This window comes from Dermacentor silvarum, chromosome 2, assembly GCF_013339745.2.
Source record: "Dermacentor silvarum isolate Dsil-2018 chromosome 2, BIME_Dsil_1.4, whole genome shotgun sequence".
NCBI classification, from domain to species: Eukaryota; Metazoa; Arthropoda; class Arachnida; order Ixodida; family Ixodidae; genus Dermacentor; species Dermacentor silvarum.
In genome coordinates, this window is record NC_051155.1 from 147,409,119 (window position 1) to 147,434,246 (window position 25,128).

Genomic DNA, 25,128 nt, shown 5'->3' on the forward strand with positions numbered 1-25,128 from the left:
GGTCTGTGTAAGTTCTTTTCCAGATGCCCACCTACGGTGATAATGGGGGCGGCACGAACCAGGACAACTTTGGATATGCCAGCCATATAAGATGAGTGTATAGATTCCCATACTACGAAGGCATTTTCGCATCTATTACTAAAGGTGACATGTAATTCAGGGCAACTCGAGTAAAGGCGGGTCGAAAGAGGTGACGACTTAATTAAAGCAAATAATCACAGTCCGGTATAACTTTATAAACGTGATTGGACACGCTCAGTTTTCTTTTGAAGGCGGAGCCAAGATGTCGGTGTTACTCAACATTTCCGAGTGGCGTTAGACGCAGGACACCTGCACCCGCCGTGGTGGCGTAGTGGCTTCGGCGTTACGCTGCTAAGCCTGAGGGCTCGGGATCGAATCCCGGTCGCGGTGGCCGCATTTCGACGGGCCGAAATGCAAGAACGCCCGTGTACGGTGCATCGGGTGAGCGTTAAAGAACCCCATGTGGTCAAACTAATCCGGAGTCCCCCACTACGGTGTGCCTCATGATCACATTGTGGTTTTCGCACGTAAAACCACAGAATTGCTTTTTTTGTAATAGTACATCTGCGCTTCACCGTATGTATATATATATATATATATATATATATATATATATATATATATATATTTGCAGCCACATGTACTGTCTGCCTATATTTTTCTTTGGCTACGGCAAGACATTCCCACTGCAACAGGCACAGGGTGAGTATACACTTCTCTAATAAGGGACCTCCAAAGGCTGCATAAATTACAGTATGAAGGTCGGATAAATAAGGAAAACAGTTACGGTAAACATAGCGATTGCAAGAAAAAATTTGTAGCCTTAATGATCTCGCTTCATTTCTTACGTAGCCCGAAGATAGCGCGAGTGCGCAGTTTTTCGATGAAAATGAGCGGAGGGGCCATGAATGAAAACCATTCGTGCTCGAAAAATGGAATTATGAGCACTTGAAGGAACATGTAGTGCAGCGATTTGTTGGAACAAAAAAAAGTAACTTTTACGTTCATTTTTCTTGGGCCCTTTCTTTTTTCCCGAAAGTGATGAAACCTTGATTCAGTGGGCCGTTGCTGTTTATCTATTTCTTTTCTACGATCAGCGGAACCGTTCAGTGAACCGAAAACTGCTTTCGAAGGACCAGCTAGGCATTAACGTGTCCATTAAAGGCAACATGCGCCAACAGACGCATGCCACACATTCTCACGCATTTATACACAAGCGTTCATTCACTCGTTGCTCTTGGTGTGTTCCAACATAATTGCGCTAAGCCAGTTTTTATCAGTCCGCTAAAATCTATTTCAGGCCCGAAAACTACTTTTCGCGAGCCGCCCTTTCTGAGTTGCACTTGTTACATCACTTCAATGCGCCGTTTTTTTTTTTTTTTTTTTTTTTTTGTGCGTGCGTGCGTGCGTGCGTGCGTACGTGCGCGCGTTAACCTAGGTATGTTCTTCAAATTATTCAAATGAAAGTGACGCGGACTCCGTGAGATTTCAGCATAGTTCCCGCAAGAATTGTATTTAAAAATTTGGAGGACACTTAAGCTTCGCCTTTACGAGTGGAACGCTATAGCATTCAAAGATCACTGGCTGCTTATCAGGCTTTTTTTCTCGTACAGTCAAATTACAATCCGACGCTATCACGTCTGTAGGTTGTGGAATTAAGTCGTACTTTACCATTTTTCTGGCGGATTTGACTTTGAGAAATTCATTTTTTTTTTTTTCACTAACGCCTTGCGCCACGCGAAGGGCCTGTCCGGTAGTGGTGGTTCGGGATGATTATTTCCGCCAACGTCGCTGGCGCTTACGCCGACGCCGGATATTCAGTGACAGGGGGCCCTTAACGCTATCGCGTTAAATAGTACTCACGGAAGCTAAAAGTTGACTCAGCATGCAGCCTGCAAGGGTGAGAGAGATAATTTTATTGGCAGAAAGATGGAGAGGTCGGCCTGAGTTTAGTGCCTCCGGGCTGCTACTCCACGCTGGGAAGGAATTTATGTTGAAGGTGACGATGAGAGTTGGAGTGTACAGCCACGGCCGCTGAATGCAAACACACAGCGGTCGTGGTACAGCTCTAGATTTACACAGCATACTATTTCTGTGCAACGCACACGTGCACACTTCACAGTACAGTCATCTTCGCGGGCAGATGTAGAGGTTACTGCAGTGTATCTATAGGAGACTGTCTATAGCTTGCATAATTTTTGCTGCTGTTAGCGCCACTGGGGTATTTAAACCAGAGAGTAGCCGCTGCAGGACGCCGATCATATGTCGCAGCATAACTTTAATGACAGAATCCGGTGGGGATTTCCCGGTGCACTGTCGTTGCTCGCGCTCGTAGTTCAAGGCCTGTGTCCGCGGCGGTAAGCATGGCCATTACACTTGATGCCGGGCTTGCGCTGCTCGCTTGAAGCAGTGACTTGGATAAATAAGCCCATCCATGCCAATTCAACCACCTTCTGCTGGTCGAGCGGAATTGGAGCCAGGGAGCTCTCGTTTGGATCTACAGATTATCCACGTCGACGTGACAGTCTCCTCCGTTGCTGTACTGACTCTGACACCTCTTTGACTGGCATACGTGTCCTGCTGATTTGGTTCAGTATTTTAGAGCGCAGCTCTTAGGCGCCCGTTCCTGCGGCCAGCGTCGGCGTGCCTCGGCGTTGTTGTACCTCGTAACCGAGCAAACGAGCCCAGCGAGAGATGAAAGCGAATGCGGGGCGCAGAGGGAGATGAAAGGAGAGAACCCGAGGTGGAAAGTGGAGTAGAAGCAGAGGGGAGACGGCCTGCGCATGCTCTGTGTTGCTGGTGGTCACGGCACCCGCCGCCGCGTGGGCGATCTCATCTGCGCTTCCGAGGGAGGGCAGGTTGGCGTGAGGTGGGAAGGACTATGCTCGTGACCTGCTGAGCTCAGTCTGCGGTACCAGCGTGTGTGACGGGGATCCTGCAAGGGGCGATGCCGAGCGGCTACGAGTAAGGCTCGATGTGACCCTCCCTTGGGTGTTGTCGCCGCTGACACTGGTGGCACGATTTCCCCGCGACGAAGGGACGTTCTCGCCGTTGGAGGAACGAACGCGTGCGAAGAAAAGCGTAGTACCGCGCAAGACGGGCTGTGCGACGACGATGGCTACGATATGGCACCAGAGTAGCGCGCATCGTCCTTGTGGAAACAAAGCGCTGCATTAGCGTATGTCTGCGGCGGCTGATGTAAATCTCGCCCACGCGTCACCCACGCGCTGCCTCTCGCGATCTCCCGATTAGCAAGGCAGTCGCGCCACCACTTCGCTCCGTTTGCAATGTGCCGCACGAGACAGATTGTCCGTGCCAGCTACGCTACTCACAGCGTTTTCTTCCTGATATTAACCGTGTGCCTATGTAATCATAATACAAAATATTGACACGCGACATGGTAACAAGTGCAGAGCTGCATGCGCTCAATTTTCGCATTAGGGAGTATCGTAATCGTCGGTGAATTTTTATCTCCTTTTTCTGTTTGGAACAATCCTTGGAATTGGCCTCTTGTTGTCCTTCGCAATTCGAGCATTTCATTTCTTTTACTCTGCATGAAGATGTGTAATGGCTGCCGGCACAGGGGAGGCATGCCGCGTGGCCTGTGCATACAGCGCTGGCAAGGCATAGCCTTAGCCACTTACATTTCAGTAGTCTGGGCACATAAGGTCGCACCGGACGTCTCACGTAGCCCACCTTGGCATGATCAGATAGGGTGTCTCCCTCGAAAAGAAGCTTGACCCTCGTCGAGCGACCGAAGCGATGAAAGTCGATGACCTTCACAGCTGAATACAGAAGTTTTTGTAACTCTTCGTCGCTTATGTCAATCCCTACATCTGGAATGACGCCGGCTCTAGTGCGACCACCGTGCGCAATTAACGACCGGACTTCTATGTGTCTTAGTGTGTGCACGGCTTTCCGTGCAAAGGAAACCTATGCAAGCTCCTCGAAAAGGATCCTTCACAGTTGAACAAGAAAATTTAGAGCTTTAAATGAAAACCCTTGGTGCCACCCAAGCAGCGTTTTACTTAAATTCTTTTAAAAGCGCGATAACAGACACCACATAGAGAACACAACCTACACAAGCCGAGTCTGTTTTCGCGCCGTTAATAGAATGTGTAGTAAATTGCGCCAACTTACCTAGCACAAATTCTTATCAACCCAAGCAGCGGTAACCGATTCAACCACAACGACGAGACACTGTCATGACGTCAACGATGACAGCGACAAGTACGACAACGATGACAGCGACCACAGCACCACGACAACCCCGAAGTTGGCACGACAGCACCCGCGATCGATTCCATGGTGGGGATGATGATGGCCTCAGAAACTGTTGCACGTTACCTAATGATAAGTTGTTGATTACTTAACACGCGGCACAAACACACGAGGTAGATTGTCCACACATCAAGAAGTGAAACTCAGTTGAATTTTATAGTTAGCAATGTAATGGATATAGCAATATAGTATAAGCACTTTAAGCGACCGAAAGAAAATTGATATTAAAATATAAGAGGTTTTTTTATTATTATTGAAATAAAATAAAATAAACATATGTAGTACTCTATAATGGTGATGGCTACTTCTTATCGCGTAGTAGTAAAAATAAATAATAATCATAATAAAAAGTCGCAGTTCTGCCTGAAAGACGAAGCGTCAATTGCGATAGCAAATTAGCAGAGAGCTACACGGAGTAAGGATAGTAGTTCTATCGGCTGTATAAACTTGGACACATTCGCTTACTAACTGAATTAACAAGCATGATGTCAGCCCGCACAAGCAAACATTAATAGATCACAGTCGATGACTGCAGACAACCGCTATCTAAACGCTGGCGTGAGCAAGCGCGGTCCAGCGAGCTAAGGTTAGTGCGGTCTATCGCTTCAACGGAAAGCTGAGCAGCGAAAGCACAGCGCATACAATGGTAGGAGCCTGGTGCCGATCGCTTTCAAGATACGGTGCGCGCGACCGCCCGCAGCCGCGCAACTAAGTACGCAGTTGCTGGCAAAGTAGAAGCGGTAGAAGCCGCACCCCCTCCTTCCCGCGCTGCCTTCCCCCTTTCCTCCTTTCGCGTGAGTCACCAGTTGCCCTTGCGCCCGATCACAAGATACGCAGTTGGTGCCGCAGTATAACGTCGCCCCCCTCCCTTCCTCCCTCCCATTCCCAACGTCCTTTCGCGCGACGGTAGAAGTCGAGCTTGCTCTCCGCCGTGCGTTCGCTCTCCTCGAAAGCGCCGACCCTCGCGCGCTTTCACGCGCACATAGACACAGGAGACACGTGCAAACCCGGACCATCCCTGAACGGTTGCGCGCATACATCTTCATGGCGTATATGGAAACAAAATGAAGCGACGTGTTACAATTATTCCGAGCTCATATGGCTAACTATAGGCGGTGCATCGCGTTCCAGCACAATCCAACAAATCTAATAGCAATTGTCCAGTATCCTAATTTCTCCGAGAGAAAAGCTTTTTCCGACAGTGAATTCCAGTAAATTATTGCACCAAACGATACTTGGGAAGTAAGAGGTATACTTTCTACTTAAATTTCACTGCCCCGTAATGCTTTGTTGAAAGGCATTCATAGTTTACTACGGTGCTAAATTGATAAGATCTCTTTTTAGCCCCCTCTCACTCTGTCTTTCAGGGTTGAATTCGGAGCGAGAACTTTGCGTCTTTAACAGTCTGCCTATTCTTTTGCTTTTTTGGATTGAGCTATACCTCTCTTCATCTTCCTACAATGTAAATGTTTTTTTTACTGCAAAATCCACTGAAAATTCGAAACTGGGTTCTGCGTCCGCTTGTCCTTCCATTCTTTTCCCTAAGCCGTAGTCGTCATACTGTCATTGTTGTCATCGTGTCGTCAATAGTGTCGCTGTCAGGCCCCGTTTTCTTCCTTAGTATCACGCAGAAAAAAACAATAATGGGAACCAAACTCACGCTCTTGCGGCCGTGTTCATTTGGGAGCCTAGATCGAAGTTTTCGCACATCCTTAAACCTTTCTAACCTGTAGTGACGATTTCGCGACATATACCGATCCTAAATCCGGGCGATACGCTTAAGAGTAAGCTTTAATTAGCTCGGTGCTAAGTCTAATTTCCTTATTCAAATTCATGCGCAGAAATGCTTTAATGAGACGACTTCCGGACCGATTTGAATGAAATCTGTTGTACTGAAGACAAAGACGTGACATTATAGTCACGCTAGGAAACAAACTTTTTTTAAAGGCCTAAACTTTAAAAAAAATAATGAATATTCGTAAGTTAAAAAAAAACACTTCAAGCTCCAAGTCTACGAATCTGTAACTGTGCGCCAAGACAGATATCTCAGTTCTATAAATTAGAAAATCTAAAGCGGGTGCATTTGATTTGTTAATTTAGAGCTTACGTGAAGTGTTACAATGTTTGTGATGGTTTAGCAAGGCTATTGCTGATAAATTGGTGGAATATTTCAGAGCTATGTATAATGCAGCACTTTTATCCGCGTTTTATGTATTAATTAGCAGGTGATATCGTTTTTCATTGCTGAATTACAGAGTTGCAAACTTGATAGTTGAGCTTTTCACATTTTTGCTATTTACAGTTACAAAACCACAAAAATAGTTGGCCTAGCTAAATACATTAACCTGCTTCCTACAGTTCCTATATTTCATTAAAGAAATGCAACAAAGTTCATCAAAATCTGCACTGTGGTTGCTGAGAAAATCAATTTCTCCTTTCCCATGTATTTAGATAAGTGCTCCCGAGCAAAATCCTGATTCTGACGTCATGAGCAGTCATCCGAGAAAATCATGTCGGCTATGCCATCATATTTGACTCAGAAAACGATGCTCCGCACACGGCATTTCCAATGATGTTGAAGACTTCAAGAAACTCACGCAGCTGCATCCATTCAGGTGCAAAAGTTGCAGTCGTCATCTCCGCAATACTGAATGTTTTACATGCTGACATAAGATTCGATGTGGTTAGCCTGCCAATTGAGCGTTCGTACAGTGCGAAAGTGCGCGAATATCAAAGCATTCGTTTCTCTTAGACGCCCATTACCCCCTTTTCGTAACGAACTCCTAAATTTCATCCACAAGCAGAAAATGGTGTGAAACTATAGCTCAGTAAAACTTGTTGCTGGGCTACTGTTGCGGTGCCTGGGCTGGATTTTGCGCAGTATATTTTTCCTAAGTGTGAAACTGATTGTGAATGTTCCAACCTCTGATAAAAGTAGTTCTAAATTCAATCCAAATGTTTCCTTTATTCGCCCAATAATATTTAGGCTGTAAAAGGCGAGTCTGAATCTGCGGGGCTTTTTGAAAGCACGTGCCTGGAAAAGGTTTTTCAGCTCTCTCCCAAGGAAGTATAGAATGGTGCCAAGGCTGATTTACACGGCCACTTTATGGCGGGGTTATACTCCGCTCGTCTTAATACGATGCGCGTGGAGCTTTTATAAGCGTGTCCAGCGAATCGTTCGAGCAAGCGTGACTGCGTGTTGTCGTATCTGTACGCACCGACCAACCGACGCCGACTACAGCTGGAGGCCCCGCCAAATGCTCTCGTATACACAGGGCACCTCTTGCAGTCTGCGCTACATGCGGGAGCACTGACAACCGCGCAGAGTGTGGGTGACTTCGTTTGTGGAGGCCGAGAATCGAGTTAGCACCGAGACCTTCGTTCTTTAAGTAAGCGTAACGGCGTATGCACGTCGATCCCCACACTGCGTGAAGAGGCATTCACGTAGAAGCTCCTAGATGCGCACGTACTTCACGGAGTAAATAGGTCAATTCACGGTGTTAGGCACGAGGTTTCTTAATTAGCTAGCGCTAGTCGAGGGAGTCGCGCCCTATACGTAAACTCAACCAGAGGGCCACGTTAGGGCCTCTAAATATCGGCTGTTGTTGATAACATAATTGTAGTCCTTGAACTAGATTACTCAGAAAGGCGGACATTACTTGCACGAAAACTAGAAACACATATTGAACTAATTAACACAAATTCATTAATCAACTTCCTAAATAATTACTATACGGCACATATTGCAATTTACGAATTGTAGCCGGTGAGTTGAAATTGTCAGGCGCATCCACTTTAAATGAATTTCCAGAATTACACCAGTTCAGAGATATGCGCCATCAAACTCGTCGTAAAAATGCACTGTTGCTCTACTTACTTATTTGCCAAAATGTTCTTTTATGCATGGAAGCACAAAACGCAACAGTAAATGGGACGCCCATGTATTTCGTCCCACACTTTGGGAAACAGTATCTGGAAACTGGTGTCATCCCGGAAATTCTCTTCAAGTGGATGCGTCTTGCAAAATCACCGGCTACAATTCGGAAATTGCAATATGTGCCGTAAAGTAATTAATATATATATATATATTATAAGACCGAGACCAACCGAGCTGTCAAGCGCTTTTTATTCCAAAAAGCAAACGCCCCAGCTCATGCGCGAAGAAGTAGAAGAACAGGGAAGGTGATGATGGCTATGTACAAATGAAAAGGACGAAGTACGTTAATAGTGCTTACACTAACTTCCCCCCGTCATGGAAGCGGCCAGCCTGGCCGCAGATTACATATTATCTAAACGGGGAGTGAAGGGCTTCATCCGCGAGACGTGAACAATTTCGGCATTCCGGCGGCGCCGGTCAGTGACGGAGTGTACTGGGCGCACGAGATAGTTCACTGCAGATGTTTGCTGCACAACGGTGTATGGGCCAATATAGCGTTGAAGGAACTTCTCACATAGGCCTGGAGTTCGGGCTGGAGTCCAAAGCAAGACTTGGTCTCCAGGGTGAAAACGGAGGTCACGGCGTTTGTTGTCGCAGCGACGTTTGCGCTCAGCTTGAGTAGCTTCCGTACTTTGCCGGGCGATTTGACGGCAATGTGCAACTCTGGCAGCAAAATCTTCTGGAAGGGACGTGGTAGGCGAAGAAGGTGCTAAAAAGAATTCTCTGTCAAATATGGTGGAAGGAGATCTTCCATATACAAGGAAGAAAGGGCTGTAACCGGTAGTCCGTTGAATAGCAGTATTATAGGCGAATGTCACAAAAGGAAGAATTTTATCCCAGTTAGTGTGGTCAGGCCGGATGTACATGGAAATCATGTCAGACAGCGTACGGTGGAAGCGCTCAGTGAGGCCATTGGTCTGCGGATGATAGGTAGAAGTAGATTTGTGCACGGTATCAGTGGCCCGAAGAACTTCCTCCAGAACTTGGGAAATAAACGCCTTGCCACGGTCAGTCAGAAGAACGCGAGGAGCCCCGTGGCGCAAGACGATGGAGCGCAAGAAAAAGTCAGCAACCTCAGACGCGGTACCGGCTCGCAGAGGGGCAGTCTCGGCATATCTGGTTAAATGGTCGACCGAAGTGACAATCCAACGGTGACCAGAGGGTGTCAAAGGCAAGGGACCATATAAATCAATGCCAACAAATTCAAAAGGTGCGTCCGGGCAAGGCAGAGGTTGTAGTAAACCGGCAGGAGGGGAAGTCGAGCGTTTTCGGTGCTGACATGACGCACAGGAGGCAATATATTTGGCCACCGTTGTGGATAGGCCAGGCCAGAAGCAGCGGGTCTTGATGCGGTCGTAAGTCTTGTGGAAGCCTAAGTGGCCAGCCGATGCGTCGTCGTGAAGTGCCTCTAATACGCGCCGGCGAAGGCAGCGAGGTAGAACTGGGACCCACCGGTGACCTGTTGGGTGATAAACGTAGCGGTGTAGCACGCCACTTTGCAGGCGAAATTGTCGAAGTTGGCGTCGCAAGCGGCTGTTGGGTGGTTCGGCGAATCCACTAAGGCGATCCATGAGAGTTCGACAGTAGGAGTCGGCCCGCTGAAGCAAGACGAGATCAGAGCGTGATGAAAGCGTAGCTAGGTCCAGGGGCGTTATCGAGAGCTGGTGTGAGGCAGGCGTAGCATCGGAACGACGTGGTGGGGAAGGCGACGGCGCGTTACCGGGAGAGAGCGAGAGTGGGCAGCGAGACAATGCGTCTGCATCATGATGACTTTTTCCAGACTTGTACGTTATTGCAAAGTCATATTCCTGCAAGCGGAGTATCCAGCGTCCTAAGCGTCCTGACATGTTTTTCATTGATGACAGCCAACACAGAGCATGATGGTCGGTGACGATGGTGAAGTGGCGGCCGTAAAGGTATGGACGAAATTTCTGAATCGACCAGACGATAGCCAGGCACTCTTGCTCTGTAATGGTGTAGTTCCGCTCAGCTGGAGAAAGTGTTCGGCTGGCATATGCGATGACTTGCTCTTTAGAGGCTGCATTACGTTGCAGAAGTATTGCGCCAATACCTTGTGCGCTGGCGTCAGTATGGAGTATGGTGGGGGCTCGATCATCGAAGTGGCGAAGCACAGGGCCGGAAGTAAGATGTTGCTTAAGAGCTTGAAAAGCTGATTCGCATTCGTTAGTCCATGTGAAAGAGGCACCGGTAACCAGTAGCTTGTGTAGAGGAGCTGCTATGGCAGCAAAGTTGCGTATAAATCGACGAAAATATGAAGCCAAGCCGAGGAAACTACGTAGATCTTTCTGCTGCTGGGGCCGAGGAAAATGTAGAACAGCACTAATCTTTTCGGGGTCTGGCTGGATGCCATCTTTTGAGACGACGTGGCCCAATACTTTTATAGTCTTGCTTGCAAATTTGCATTTTTTTGTATTGATCTGGAGACCAGCATTTGCAAGGCACTTGAGAACTTCGTCTAATCGATGAAGATGTTGGCTGAAGTTAGACGAAAAGATGACAATATCGTCCAGATAACAGAGGCAGGTCTTCCATTTTAGTCCACGAAGTACGTTATCTATCATGCGCTCAAATGTGGCGGGAGCGTTACAAAGACCAAAAGGCATCACGTTAAATTCATAAAGTCCGTCTGGTGTAGCGAATGCGGTCTTTTCTTTGTCAGTCTCGTTCATCGGAATTTGCCAATAGCCTGATCGAAGATCAAGGCTGGAGAAATATTCCGCCCCTTGCAGTGTGTCCAAAGCGTCGTCGATTCGAGGTATTGGATATACGTCCTTGCGTGTGATCTTATTGAGCGCTCGATAGTCGACGCAAAAGCGAACGGAGCCATCCTTTTTCTTTACCAGAACCACGGGAGAAGCCCAGGAACTAGATGAAGGTCTAATTATCTTCCGCGCAAGCATGTCAGCAACCTGTTGTTCAATGACCCTCCGTTCGGACGGCGAGACACGATAGGGGCGTCGTCGTATGATAGCGGAACCATCGGTTTCGATGCGGTGTGAAGCCACAGAAGTTTGGCTCAACACAGGGGAACAGCTATCGAAACAGGCTTTGTGCTTCGCTAAGACCGCCAGTAAGGCTTCGGACTGCGCGGCGGTTAGGTCAGAACCAAGAACGGCTGGGGGAGGGAAGGAATCATCCAAACCCGAGGTAGGTGCTGGCGATGAAGAAGGGCAAAGCGTGACTATAGAGATAGGTTGAGTGTCGGCGAGGGTTGCCACAGTCATCCCTTTGGGCAGCATCACAGGATCTGGGGTCGTGTTGCAGGCAGACAGAAGGGCGCGGCCACGTGAAAACCGGACGAGACAGGCGGCAATGAGGATTCCACGAGAAGTACAGCGGGAAGAAGGGGCGACTAGAGCGTCTCCGTCGGCGATCTGCCGGGATGTTACGGATACAACGTCTTCGTGACCAGGACGCAGGACGTAGTCTTCATCAATGGCCAAGTTCACGCATGAAGGTGAAGAATCTGTAACAGGTGCAAGCGCTGTATCCGCGATGTGGACAACTTCCTCTCTACATGAAATGACGGCTGAAGCAGAATGTAGGAAGTCCCAACCCAAGATAAGTTCATGGATACACGTTGGAAGCACGATAAACTCAATGTGGTGGCGAATGCCGTCGATGAAAACACGAGCAGTACACTGTCCGTCGGGGTGTATGAATGCATTATTAGCACCACGCAAAATAGGTCCAAGATAAGGCGTTTTCACTTTCCGGAGCCGTGAACACAGATCACTACGAAGAACAGAAACGGCGGCACCGGTATCGATGAGAGCAGACGCGGGAACACCTTCAACAGTCACATAAAGCATGTTGGCCGGGCGAACAGGAGGAATTGTTGAAGACCGATAGGAAGCAGTTTCCCCTCCAAAAACTGCAACAGTTAGTTTTCCGAGTGCTGGTCGGCAAGATGGGAAGTGGGACGAAGCGGCGATGTAGAGCGCCGGTAAGGCGAAGGAGAACGACGTCTGGCCGAACGGGAACTATGAGGCAGATTGAGAGCAACTGGAGGAGACGGTGAACGCCGCTGAGGGAACGAGTACGAACCGGGATAGTAGGAGTCTGGTCGGCGAGTGCGGTCTCTCTCGTGCTCAGCATAGCCTCGTCTTTCATCCTGCTGGCGACGGCGGCAGAAGCGAGATATATGGCCGCGTATACCACAGTAAAAACAAACCGGACGAGGTGGACGCCACTGAGGGTAGGATGGCGCAGCAAGTGCTCTGGTTCCCATCGAGGCCAAATGGTCATAGGTAACGTCAGGAGGCACGGAGGTCACGGTAGGGGTGGGGAGCGAAGCAACATCCGCGTAGGTAGGTGAGGGGCGCGCTACCGGAGCAAGATGCGTCGTGGGCGTAGTCATCGCTGTCAACTCCTGCTTTACGACCTCGCGCAAGTCGAAGGTGGTGGTTGGGGCACAGGCAGTAGGTGAACGCCTCAGGTCTAATATTTGAAGCTCCTCGCGGATGATGGTGCGGATGAGAGCACGGAGATCTGAAGAATGGGGAACCTGAGGATCGCTACTGTCATGTTGAAGACGAAGAGACTGCATCTCGTCCAGGCGCTGACACGTGGCAGTGATGTCTTGGACAGAAGCCGGATTTTGCACGATTAAGGCGTTGAACGCGACAGACCCAATGCCTTTTAATATGTGTCGCACGCGTTCGGCTTCCGTCATGCTAGGGTTCGCACGGCGGCACAGAGCCAAGACATCCTCTATGTATGAGGTGTACGACTCTTGCGGAAGTTGGAGGCGCGTGCCCAGCTTCTGCTTGGCGACTTCTGCACGGCTAGACGAGGAAGCGAAGACTTGCCGCAGCTTGGCGGTAAACGTGGACCAATCCGCGATGTCGGATTCATGATTGAAATACCACGTCTGTGCAACACCGGTCAAGTAGAATGCGACGTGCCTCAATTTCTGGGTATCGGTCCACTTATTGCAAGAACTCACGCGGTCGTAGTTGTCGATCCAATCGTCGACGTCATCACCGCGGCGTCCCGCAAAGACAGGGGGATCGCGTTGAGGGCACGTCACAGTCCAAGAGGGAACCGCAGGCGGAGTCGTTTGTGCGGTAGGGTTAGAGGCGCCGGAAGAGCCGGGGTTGGAAGTGTCCATCATAGCAGGGGTAACCGGGCGCAGGCGGCGACCGGAACGTAGCTCCAGGGAGGACGGGAACGCGAGAGGACGTCGGGGTCTTGACGTACCTCCACCACTTTATAAGACCGAGACCGACCGAGCTGTCAAGCGCTTTTTATTCCAAAAAGCAAACGCCCCAGCTCATGCGCGAAGAAGTAGAAGAACAGGGAAGGTGATGATGGCTATGTACAAATGAAAAGGACGAAGTACGTTAATAGTGCTTACAATATATATATATATATATATATATATATATATATATACTTAGTGACGTCACCACGCTTTCACATATAAAATGGAGACCCGTCTAGCAACTTATTCAGTTCATTCTAAGACTGCCATGGGTAGACCACGGAAATTAAAGACACCAGAAGTACAGCATGAATACAACGCTCGACCATGTGTGGTGTTTGATACAGCTTCTCTGGCTATTCAAGTTCGCAGGGCGGGATGGCGGCATATTTTTGCTTACTTCAGCCTATTTCGTTCGCGACATCAACTATTTTCAACAGTAACAATAGAATACACAGTAATACACGTAACAATATTATAGAAAGTAACAGCAGGAAGAATGAATGAATAAACTTTATTGTACGAAGAGTGGTTGGTGTGGTTATTCTCGGGTGGAGCCCTCTTGTAGAGCCCCACTGGCCGCGGCGGCTCGCCGGGCCTGGTTCAGGGTCGCCAGTTGGCTTCCCAGTGCCAGCTCGGAAAGCCGTGCCTCCCAAGATCACGTTGTGAGTGTCTGTGATGAGCTCACCAGCCTGGATACGGCCTCGGCTGGGCGTTCCGTACACTGGTATGTAATGTGTGTCAGTGTGGCTGTGTGGTCGTTGCACTAGGGGCATACACTGGTTGTGTATACCTCTGGAAACATTGCGTGCAACCTTGATATGTGCGCGTAAGTGTTGGTTTGAAGGCGGCGCCAGTCCCTGGCTTGTTGGCTGCTTAACTTGGGATGTGGAGGAGCGTACATCCGTCTGGTCAGGCGTTGGTCCTCCAAAATCTGCCCGCTCGTGATGGGATCTTCATGGTGGTTTGTGAGGGGCCTCGAAGAGTCTTCTGTGGCTCGGCCAGCAAGTCCGCGAGCTACGCAGTCGGCCTCCTAGCTCGAATAATTCGCTAAAATGAAATGGGTGTCGTCAGTCTAGAAGATTTGTCATATGTGTCTCACCATGGTCCCATATGATGCAGGCAGATTCGAGCGTTGAGCGCACCAATGTCGCTGTAGTTTTACGGAAATATCCCCATGGAAAAAAATCGAGGTGTAGAGACCCGAGCATGTGCACATGGTTAGCATTGTTGAATATCTCCGGATGCTCATTCCATGAAAGGTTTCGAGTTATATGAATAACTTGTAAGGAGTGGCTAGCGGTGTGCTGTTATAATGGTGCATGTGGGAAATCCCACATGCACCTCGTCTGGGGCAAGAGGAAATCCGTGAGAACCGCATGCTTTTACATTGACTACAAATAACGCTCATCAGTCAATTGGGGCACCCTTCATGCCTTGCGTGGCTTCCATGGAGTCCCACCGATATAAGTGTATCGTTAGCTTCGACGCTGAACCATTCCCTAAAATTAAATTAAATTCTTGGGTTTTAGTTACCAAAACCACGATCTGATTACGAGGCACGTACGTTGTATGTATATATATATATATATAGTGAAGGACTCCGGATTGATTTTGACCACCTGGAGTTCTTTAACTTACGTGCACCCAATATACCGCGCCCTCGGCCTTAGCACTGCACTATGCCTGACAAGTGCATAAAAGAAGTGTAGGCAAAGCGTGATGACCGATTTTTGTCGGGGGACAAGATAAGCTTCAAATAATGGTTGAAAGAAATTATAATGTATATACTTTTCTCTGCTGTGCTCTAACAGTATTATGCTTTGTTGGATAGCGATCACGCGCGTTTGGAATATCCGGCGACAAAGCTGGCCCTCACACTGTTTTGTTACTCAGTCAGGACAGCGCGCAGTGGGAGGTTTTCGATGTGAAAGGTGCTCGAGTGGGCTGTCTTTGTTTTTACCGTCTCTTTCAATTGTTGCGCTGATAAGCCGGTATCAGCTACGCGACGCGTGGTGCGTACTACACGGCTCCGCCCTGCACGTGCTTACGGCGAGCCTCCGCTGCGCTGCTATCAGCTGCTCCATGGCGAGTCGCTTACGTCATGCCGATCGCGAGGCAGCGGATAGATGGAAGGTATTCGTAGCGGATAATTCGAATAACACATATATATTCCCATCAGAATACTGCGCAATGTATCAGCTTCGTCCGGGTCGTCTCTTCAACTCTATGATATAAACATGCGCGTGACATTTATGATAAAAATTGGATGTGTCATAGATTTGGACCACTTAATAATTAATTATATTGTTGCATTTCACACGCCAGTTCACATATTGCAAATCAAACATCAGATGAGTGCGCGTAGATGGCCTGTACCCCACGTTCCTTTATTTGTAAAAGTACGCGTGGTCAAATAAAAACTGTATTAATTGCATATTGCTTCATGCAGGTGTGGATTCAGGGTAGATTTTTCAAGGGCGAATGAAGGGGAAGGGAGGGGGGTTCAGCCGGCACCGCCGCACCTGCACTAGGACCTACACTCCCTGCCCCCCCCCCCCCCCCTTCCCGCCTCCTCCGAATCCGTCAGTGGCTTCGCGAGTGTGTTTGAATGCATAAGCGATGTCGGAATGCAACGCAGCCATGACGACCACAAACAGCAAAGTTCCCGGCTATAATAAGCCTTGGCGAAAGCATGCCACAGAAACCAGAGTCAGATAACTTTTCATTGACGTAGTCGTTGCAATTAAAAATGCTTTGATTAATAATTTATTGCATTGATGACATATTGCATTTCCACACCGCAAGCAGGATGCAGCCACTGTGAAGAGGTCTACAATCGGATACAAAGCAAGCTGTCGCGTATAGGTATGGCACGAGCAACTCCGCCGTTATTTCTCCCACCAAGTTCATTTCGCGTGAGGTTATTTGTGTCGTGTAGAGAAGGCCTGCTTGTAGAGCTCGTCGTATGATCCTATACTGTGCCGTAGGCAACGAGATCATTTAATGGTTCCTTGATCTAGTCTAGTTTTTACAGCAAGCTTGTCGAAACGCTGGCTCCTGCTATCACCAAGCTTGTTCCCGTGTTGCTCATCGTTTTGAATTTCCAACTCCTGCATTGCCCGTGTTTAACCAAGCTTTATACAGGTAATATTTTATGTAGGGACAAAGGATAATGCGAGGCATGCGATGCGGCACGAGTTCGAAAACGTATCTAAACTTTCTTTCTCAGCAGACAGTGGCTGTTTTCTCTACAGCGTTTTCGCGATCAGCAGACAACCACTTTTTCCTTGTTGTACTTTGTCTCGTTAAATACATGCAGTGTAGTGAAAGTTACGGTTCGCGTTAGCCCTAATCAGGAACAAGAATCCCAGCAGCTGCGTGCCCGCCGGTGCATGACCATCCTGAAAGGAATTCTCCCCTTTAAGCGGCTATTAATTCCTCCCCTACCGTGACCCTTCCATCATCCATATTTGATTTCATTTCATTTAATTTCCTTAAAGACCCCCGAGGGGGAATTACGTATGGGCAAATAGAGGCAGTTCTTTCTCGTCATAATGATGTTTTTTTTTTTTTTTAATTTCATTTCGGCCCCGCAGAGCTAGGTAACAGTGGCGTAATATTTTACAACAGTAGTCTAACAAACTCAGAACTGCCAACTCCTTTTCCGCGCAGTTTTTAGGAAATAGAGGAGGGGGAGTGGGGAGTGCAATGCCGTGGTCTATATCAAGTGTAAGTGGAAAACAACGTGTGTCGGAGCCCCGAATTTACTTTGAAAAGTAATAAAAATATTGGAATATGGAAGTTACCATGCTTATATCTTAATAATGAATAGACAACATTTGCTATGCTCATTTTTTGGCGTCTTTTTTTTAACCGGTAATTCGATCGTTACTTCTGTTTCTCACGTCGCGTTATACAGGTTCCATGTTGGAAATCTCAGTTAGGAGTTTGTACGGCTGGGGTGCTCAAAGTTGAAGCCGTGATGCTGCAACGCTGCCTGCGTGAGGGAGTCACTAAGAATTTGCTTGATAATTTATTTATTGATGTTAATGATCATTAAAGTTACGTTGCGTTACGTCACTGAAATATTACTTCCTCACGCTGCTTTTTTTTAACCTCCCGTAGTCATCCTTTATAATATCCAGAGACCATGCCACACTCTTAGCCACGAAATTAAATAATAAAAAGCGCAATGCGTGTAATGTTAAAAGCACTAGACTGGTACTATTTTCCCTGTTTAACAAATGCACCAGACAACTCTTGTGCCTTGAATGCTTCGACCATCATGTTTGTTTTAAGATAAACTTCCTGCGTTCGAATATACCATAGCCAGAACACGTTCAATAACAAGTTTTACAATTATCCGCCAGCTGAGTAGATAGCCGCTCAAAAGTTGCGCCATTGCCTTCGAGATTGTGCAGCACGTGCGTTGCTAAATTTCGGAGGCCATGCTTGCGCCGTAGCAGTTGCTCAGGTACCCACTAGATGGCAAGGGCGACACCAAGGGCGCCGCTTTACGGGGAATTTGCGCACTCGTCAACCCAACATGGCTGACCTTGTGTGGTGGTGCGTTCCATATCGGCCGTCAACTATGACGTTTTTCCTCTAGGTTCACCGGGAAGAAAACAATCTGATGAGTTTCGGAACGTAGGGAGAGCGACGTTAAATGTAAGTAGACGCACAGGCTGTACGTGATGTTGTTGACTGCATGGAATTCCTGCGTCAATTCATGACCGGCCGCTGTGCTCATTACGGGTTTCTACGTCGCTGTTTTACCGCCCCGTTACGGAATAGGTTTCCCGTGCTTTCCGGTATTTTGCCGTCATTAACGAAGTGAGTGGCGTCATTGCTGACATAATGTTGTGTACTTTTGACTACACTTTGTATGTTGCGGCACTGCGTCAAAAGATCTGGCACGGTAGCAATAAATCGAAGCGTATCACCCATCTTTTACTGTTTTCCTGCGGTTGTAAACGAACTTTGTTATGTTTTACTGCTTCAAATCGGTGTGTTGGCAACGGCTTATTCCTTGCCGCACATTTTGCCAAGGCAGTGAAGTTTACAGATCAGGAGACACTGACTCATACGTGTTACCGGTGCGCGTTCGTCTTTTCGCCGCCTGCCTTTCATTCATTTGCGTATGCAGTTTCGTGCTGTTCGATCGACGCTGGCCGTGAAATCCTCCCAGCAATGAAGTTCAGCTCTACCGCTCGTTATCTTTATTTCGTGCTACCGCCACAACGCGTTCATAACAGTTCCTTTTACATGGGTGTGTAGTAAACGTTATGAATGCGGCATCCTAAGCTGCCTCAGCAATAGGTTTCGGATGTGCGCAACACCGTAACCTCACAGTCCGAGTCTATGAATGAGCTTCCCCTGTTCGAGAAATTATTTTCAGCTCCGGTGAAATATACATTTTTTTAAAGCCAGTGGTGGAGGCAGCTAACGAAGGGAAAAAGAAAAGAAAATGATTAAATAATTCGGTCACGATGTTCTTCGGTCACGGTAAGTAATTCGGCCAGCTCTTTCCTGTAGTTCCAAGAAAAACGAAAATTAAGCTGCGGGTAAATTGAACCCTCTGCTTACTCAGTCTGGCTCCATTTCACTCCAGTGGGCAGATCTTGCTAGGCACGTTACACTACCACGTTTGACGGAATGATTGCGTACCGCGCTTTCCGTCAGCAGTGCTGAAGGAATAGGTTTACCTTGCTCTCAATGTCTCCAGCAAATAATTTACTTAGGCTTTGAGCTGGTGATCAAGTTCTTCCCGAAAAAAAAAAAAACGAGTGACGTACAGTTAGCCGAGATTATGATATCAAATAAATTGATATTTAATCGCTATATAACTTTGGTGACTCACTAGAATATCATCCTATCATCTTCACTTCCTTTCTAAGGAGTCTGCAGTATCATTTAAGCTTGACACATTTATTTACAGTCCACAAAAATCTGTTACAGAATTAAATGAGCAATCCATATTTGCATCCTCAAATATTCTAGTTAGGATTTATTTTGCAATAGGGTCAGTGTAGTCCGTATGTCTGCTTGCTTTCGTGAGTTGGTTTCATATTCCTCCCTCTACTTTGTAGTTTAGTTTATGCGGCAGTCAACACCATTTAAGTTTCAATTCACAATGTCACTGATTGTACACAGAGTACTTCTCTTGACTTACCTACCCCCTTTTCTTTTTCTCCATGCTTGTGCTACCAAGAACAAAAATTATGGCTTTGTTTACACTAGTACAAGCCATTTAGTAATTTTGTCGTGCAAGGTTTGAGCTTTTTTCCGATTAGACTGCTCTCTTGGGTATGAGATGAATTCAAGTTTAACAAATAATGTGCTTGTTTTCCAGATGTCGCTGGGAGCCTTAGGCTGGGTGGGGTTGGCCATAGTTCTTTTCTGGTCATCATTTGGATTTTGGGCCTGCCTTTTACTCCCGCTCTGCATTTTCGTAACAATTTTAGGGTGAGTAACCACTCTCACGTAACTGTGTATCTCAATGGCACAAGCAGTGAAACTCGTCCTTTGACTATTTCGGGAGTAGCACTTACCAAAAGCGTGACAAGTGATGTACCGTACAATTTATGTTCATTGTGCTCCACGCACCAGTAAGTTTGTTGTGCATTGTGGTGTCTTGTCCCGCAGTGACCTGTGAGCATTCACAGGATGCAATTGTGTAGGATGCTAAAAGAAAAGAAAGTTCTTGTGCTGCCATAGTTGGTGCACTGTATGACGGTGTGTTAACATGGCATGGTGTGAAGAGCAGGTTAAACCCGACTTTTCCCCGAATTCCAAAACCACATACCAATCTTTTTTTTTTTTTTTTAACGCTGCACGGAGTTTGTGGTGCACACGCACTAGCTACCCTGCCTCGGGACAACGAAGTTAGATCCTGTTGGCTTAAAAGGGAGGGGGGGGGGGGTGAGCGAGCTCCAGTGACCTATAGTTCATTGCACAAGCTGCGTGCAGCAGTGCGGTCGCTACATGGCTCTCAACCAACCGCCCAACGAGCACACATAACTCTGAGTTAGTAACTGACTCACATTGTTGCACTGACATTGTTGTGCCTAGGCTAATGGAAGCTGTGATGTCGAGAGAACATTCTCTCAGCTGAGATACGTTCAAAGATAGGACAGGTCTCGGACGGAGACCGACATGTTGCGCATGCAGTTTATAATGCATGTTAACAAGGCTGTGACCAGCTTTCCGTGAATAAAATGTTTCATTTCCTTGAAGTTATCAATGCTCGTTACTGTCATTGTTACTTATTAATTTCCATATAAACGTCGAACTTCAGAGTACTTGCTATAAAACCCCGATGTCCCCCCGATTACCAGCTTGAAACAGACACCTAGTTTTAACGCGTTAGCGTTAAGGAGCTCGTGATGCCCTCCGATAAAAAAAAAAAAGCGAATGTAATGTATAACTTAGTACATTTGTAAATTTAACCTAAAGAACACAAATTTCGGAATGGTTCCACAAAAAGCCCGATTTCTCCCCATTATCAGCTTGAAAAATGGCACCCGATTTTTACCCCCCGAATTGAAAAATATTTAAAACCTGAAAACAAACAACCCTACATGTAAACTAAGAATCATTGTGTGGTTTGCAATGCACTACACTATGAGCCATTCATTCTTTTGTTTAGGAATGTGTGTAAAATTAATATATATGTACTATAATAAGATGAAAAATGAATTATGCCCACTTTTGCATGTTATAGAGATTGGAATGCATAAAACATTCGACAAATAAAAGTAATTTTTGTGCGAGAGGGTAGCTATTCTGCCAATAGCATCAATAGGCAGACTTTTTAGCCCTCTACTGACAGAACTGTCATTGTGTGTGAAGTCTCTTTTACCTTAATTTTAAGTCATTTGTTTAGGAAATTTCACTATTCTGTTTTCGTTTTCTCTCTCTGTCTGTCTGCCTTTTTACAAGTTCCCTTAAATTTGAGGTATGCCTCTACATGTACTATATCTGACAGCTTGTTGGAGCGTGGACTAGCTCATTTTACGTTTTATATTGACAGGACATCTGGGACAAAGTCGTCTAGTGCAGGGAAAACACAGGAGCTAGGGTCACTATACATGTCATAAGTTATTCTTATTTTCCCACACAATGTTGATCCCATTCTGTTGAATTTTCAAAAGAGTCTAAATGCCTTTAAACTTTGTGCACGAAACAGTTTTTGCAATATTTTTCGCTAGACACTTTAGCTTAGGAGGGCTACTGTGCTTACTGGGAGCTTTCAAAAAGTAGGAAAGGCTTAAGGTTTGCTTGGTCAGAAACTGGCAGTAGGCTGTATGCATTCTGTGAGAATAGCGTCAAGAGCCATTTTTAGGGCAGTGCATTTTGCAGGCACATTAATGCTATTTGAGTCTGTTACCAGGATTGGCTATTAGTATTTACAGCCTCTAATGCTGCTTTGACTTGCTCACAAGACATTTTCACTGCTAGTATGCTTACATGGTACAGTGGCTCTCAATGGCTGCGGCATTCTGCTGCTGATAGCATTGCTACTGGTTCACTTCTTTGCCATTGCATTTGTAGTCTGGTGGGCCAATTGCAAAAGCGCCCTTGTACTGAGGTGTTGGCGCACATATGAAATTGCCATGTCACAAAAATCATTCTAGAGAAACAAGGAAGGCTGCAATCTGAAACTGTTAAAACTTGCCACAGGAAAAGCCATCATTATCAGCTTGTCCTCAGGTTCATCTCCAGGAAACATCATTTGCTGTAGAAGCTACTTACGTAAATAAAACTCTTAATTGTTTTACGTTGCTCCGCTGCCTAGTCAAGTGTACCTAAATATATTGCCATGTATGCAAGGTCTGACCTCGCACTTGCTGTGATGGTTCTATGGTTATAACTTTTGGATCCTTGCCACTGCAGCTGCGTTTCGATGGTGGTGGGCTAACAAAATCTTGTTGTTTTCTGTTTGTTCTGCTTCTCTTTCATTTATTCATTGCTGTTGCAGAAGGCAGTGCTGTCAGATGCTACTATACGAATATAATCACCCTACTTGCCTTTGAGGCACCATTATGGAAGCAAAGCCGCTTCAGTACCATTAGCTTTTTGGAACCTGGTCGTGTGTCTGTTGTTGCCATAATTGTGTTCGTAAAGGTATTGGTATCATGTTTCACTTAGAGGCGCAGTATTGTCATGGAACTGTGGTGAATAACTTAAGCTCGTTCATTCCAGCCCCCATGCTTAGTTAAAGGCTTTTAGGTTGTCCCAAGTAATACTCCTAGCTGCTCTGAGATATTCCTTGTTGCTTTAGCTTCACCAGAGCTCATTGCATACATTGCTTTGTTCATTTTTAAGCATCATATTTATGGGCTACCTGATGGAGTATCGGCAACAGCTAGAGCCATCCTATGACCCTGCTTCACCACACATTCCTGAAAACCACTGCATCAAAGGCCTTCCTCAAGTAAGCTTGTGGTTTGCTATTCTCCTTAACAATTCTGTAAATGCACTCGCTTGGGCTATGTTTGGTTAAGCTTGACTGGCGAAAATTTCTGCACGTCAAATTCACTGCACACATTTAAAGGAGTTAATCTGGATCGGTAGATCACACTTTTAGTGCACTATAAACGTCGGTAAAAGCTCTGTGCGACTAGTCACGCAGCACTTCTATTGTCTGTTGCGGGCTTTCTTTCAGGCTTGAAAAAAAACTTTTATGTGGCATGTATTGAGTAACAGAAAACTCTATTGGGAATTTTCAGAATGGTCTACAATTTTCTAATTGAAACTCTTGCTCTGATTATGATATTCGAGCAGTTCATTAATTAATGATAATTATGTGGACCATTAGAGTTACAGAATGGATGCCAAGAGAAGGGAAGCGCAGTCGAGGACGGCAGAAAAATAGGTGGGGCATTAATTAATGATAATTATGTGGACCATTAGAGTTACAGAATGGATGCCAAGAGAAGGGAAGCGCAGTCGAGGACGGCAGAAAAATAGGTGGGGTGATGAAGTTAGGAAATTTGCAGGTGCAAGTTGGAATCAGCTAGCACAAGACAGGGGTAATTGGAGATCGCAGGGAGAGGCCTTCGTCCTGCAGTGGACATAAATATAGGCTGATGATGATGATGTTATTAGGCAAAATACAAAAAATGCTCCGACTTGTTCCAAGCAATGCCAAACATTACCTTGGTTTTGTCCAGCTGTGTGGCACTTGCATATCTTTAAATTTTGACACAAGTTGCATGGGACATTTGGTATGTGATAACACTGCAGCCGGAGATATTGATCAATCTGCCTCCTTCGACTGTGCTTTCAAAAGAGAGTGAGTCGTGTGCCAAGCTTCTTTTTCCTTGTCCTGTGTCCCTGCTCTAAACCAACAAATGATGCTTGCTGCCTGTCATTCAGTGTTGGCCGAAGACATTTAGCCAGAACCCTTCATACTCTGTACCGAAACTTTGCAATAAAAAAAAAATTTCTGGTATGTTGCCTGTGGCAACACTCATCCATAAAGGGTTAAGGCTACCTGTGGGCATTGCTGTCTGCTTTGGCATGACATGGTTGACTAGAGAAGCAGCCATAGCATTTCTAGCCAAAAATACCTACAGTTTGGGCTCATACATGCAGGGATGATTTAAGGGGGGTCTCCAGCAAGTGCTGCATCAGCAACCTGCTGAAGGGCTTTCCGTCACACAGCGCTTTGAGCTCAAGCTGTTATGCATTGATGGAAGTCCTTGACAATGAAGTGGGTGGTAAACTGCTTGAAACCAAGTCTCATCACTGTCAAGCCATTGTGCATTGTTTTCCAACCAAAAGATATGTCTCTCTTGTTTTGTCTTGCTTCCTTTTTATTGAAGTGTTGCAAGCTCACGGTAAAACTACTGCCTAGTGTGACAGAAGTAGTATCATCTGCAGCAACTCCATGGCTGTGATGGTCTGCTCCAAAGTGTGTGGCTGTGAGCTTTCATTTCTCGCCATGCTGACCATAGAGGTTTCTACAAAAAAGTTACTAGAGAGAGCTCTGATGCCGCTGTCTACAGGAAGTGCAGGTATGGCAGTTCAGCTAGCATGGGAATGATTTACAGTACATGGATTTGCCCACATTTGTCCTCCTAGCTTCATATGGCTTTATGGCCTTGCAAATTGATCATTTGCAACAAGATATTGAGTTACAAATGTGGCAATTTGCAACGATTACGCATGTGTGCAAAGAGTTAATGCCTTGTTGTGTTTGGGAAACTGCGATTGCTTGGAAATATAGAAAGATGGCTGACAATTAAAAGGACCAGAATGTCTCAAGCCAAAAGTGTATGGATTTGACTAATCCATGTACTACCCATAATTCTCATGGGAGCTTGTACAGCCCTCTGCTATGGCATCCTTCATAGCACAGATGGATGTTGGGATGTAGAAACTACGACGAACGTTCACAGGCTTTTCTGGTGTTCCTTTAGAGTCATAAATATAGTTTGAAGAGGTTCGATTTGCTGAATTTTCAGTGCTGAGTTGTGTGTACTGTTTAGCCTTGTGATTTTTGTTAATGCTGCTTAGTAGGCGTTTTTCATTTAATTTTCTCATTTAGATTACAACAGCCATTCTAAAACCACCGAAGAAGACTCGCTATGTACGGTATTTGACCGGGCACCCAGCCATAGATGACCCATTATCAGAGGTATGAATTTCGGCA

The 25,128-nt window shown here is 46.4% G+C and overlaps 1 protein-coding gene across 1 annotated transcript in view; it reads left to right on the plus strand.

The window, feature by feature from the left end:
- The first annotated feature begins 19,321 nt into the window (after nucleotides 1-19,321).
- Nucleotides 19,322-25,128, plus strand: part of LOC119441887 (sorting nexin-13) — a 73,048-nt gene continuing 67,241 nt past the window's right edge. The window contains exons 1-4 of the mRNA XM_049661699.1: nucleotides 19,322-19,740; nucleotides 19,822-19,934; nucleotides 22,797-22,905; nucleotides 25,024-25,113. Of these exons, the coding sequence (XP_049517656.1) occupies nucleotides 19,567-19,740; nucleotides 19,822-19,934; nucleotides 22,797-22,905; nucleotides 25,024-25,113 (486 nt within the window). The 5' untranslated portion in view covers nucleotides 19,322-19,566. The remainder of the gene's footprint in view (nucleotides 19,741-19,821; nucleotides 19,935-22,796; nucleotides 22,906-25,023; nucleotides 25,114-25,128) is intronic.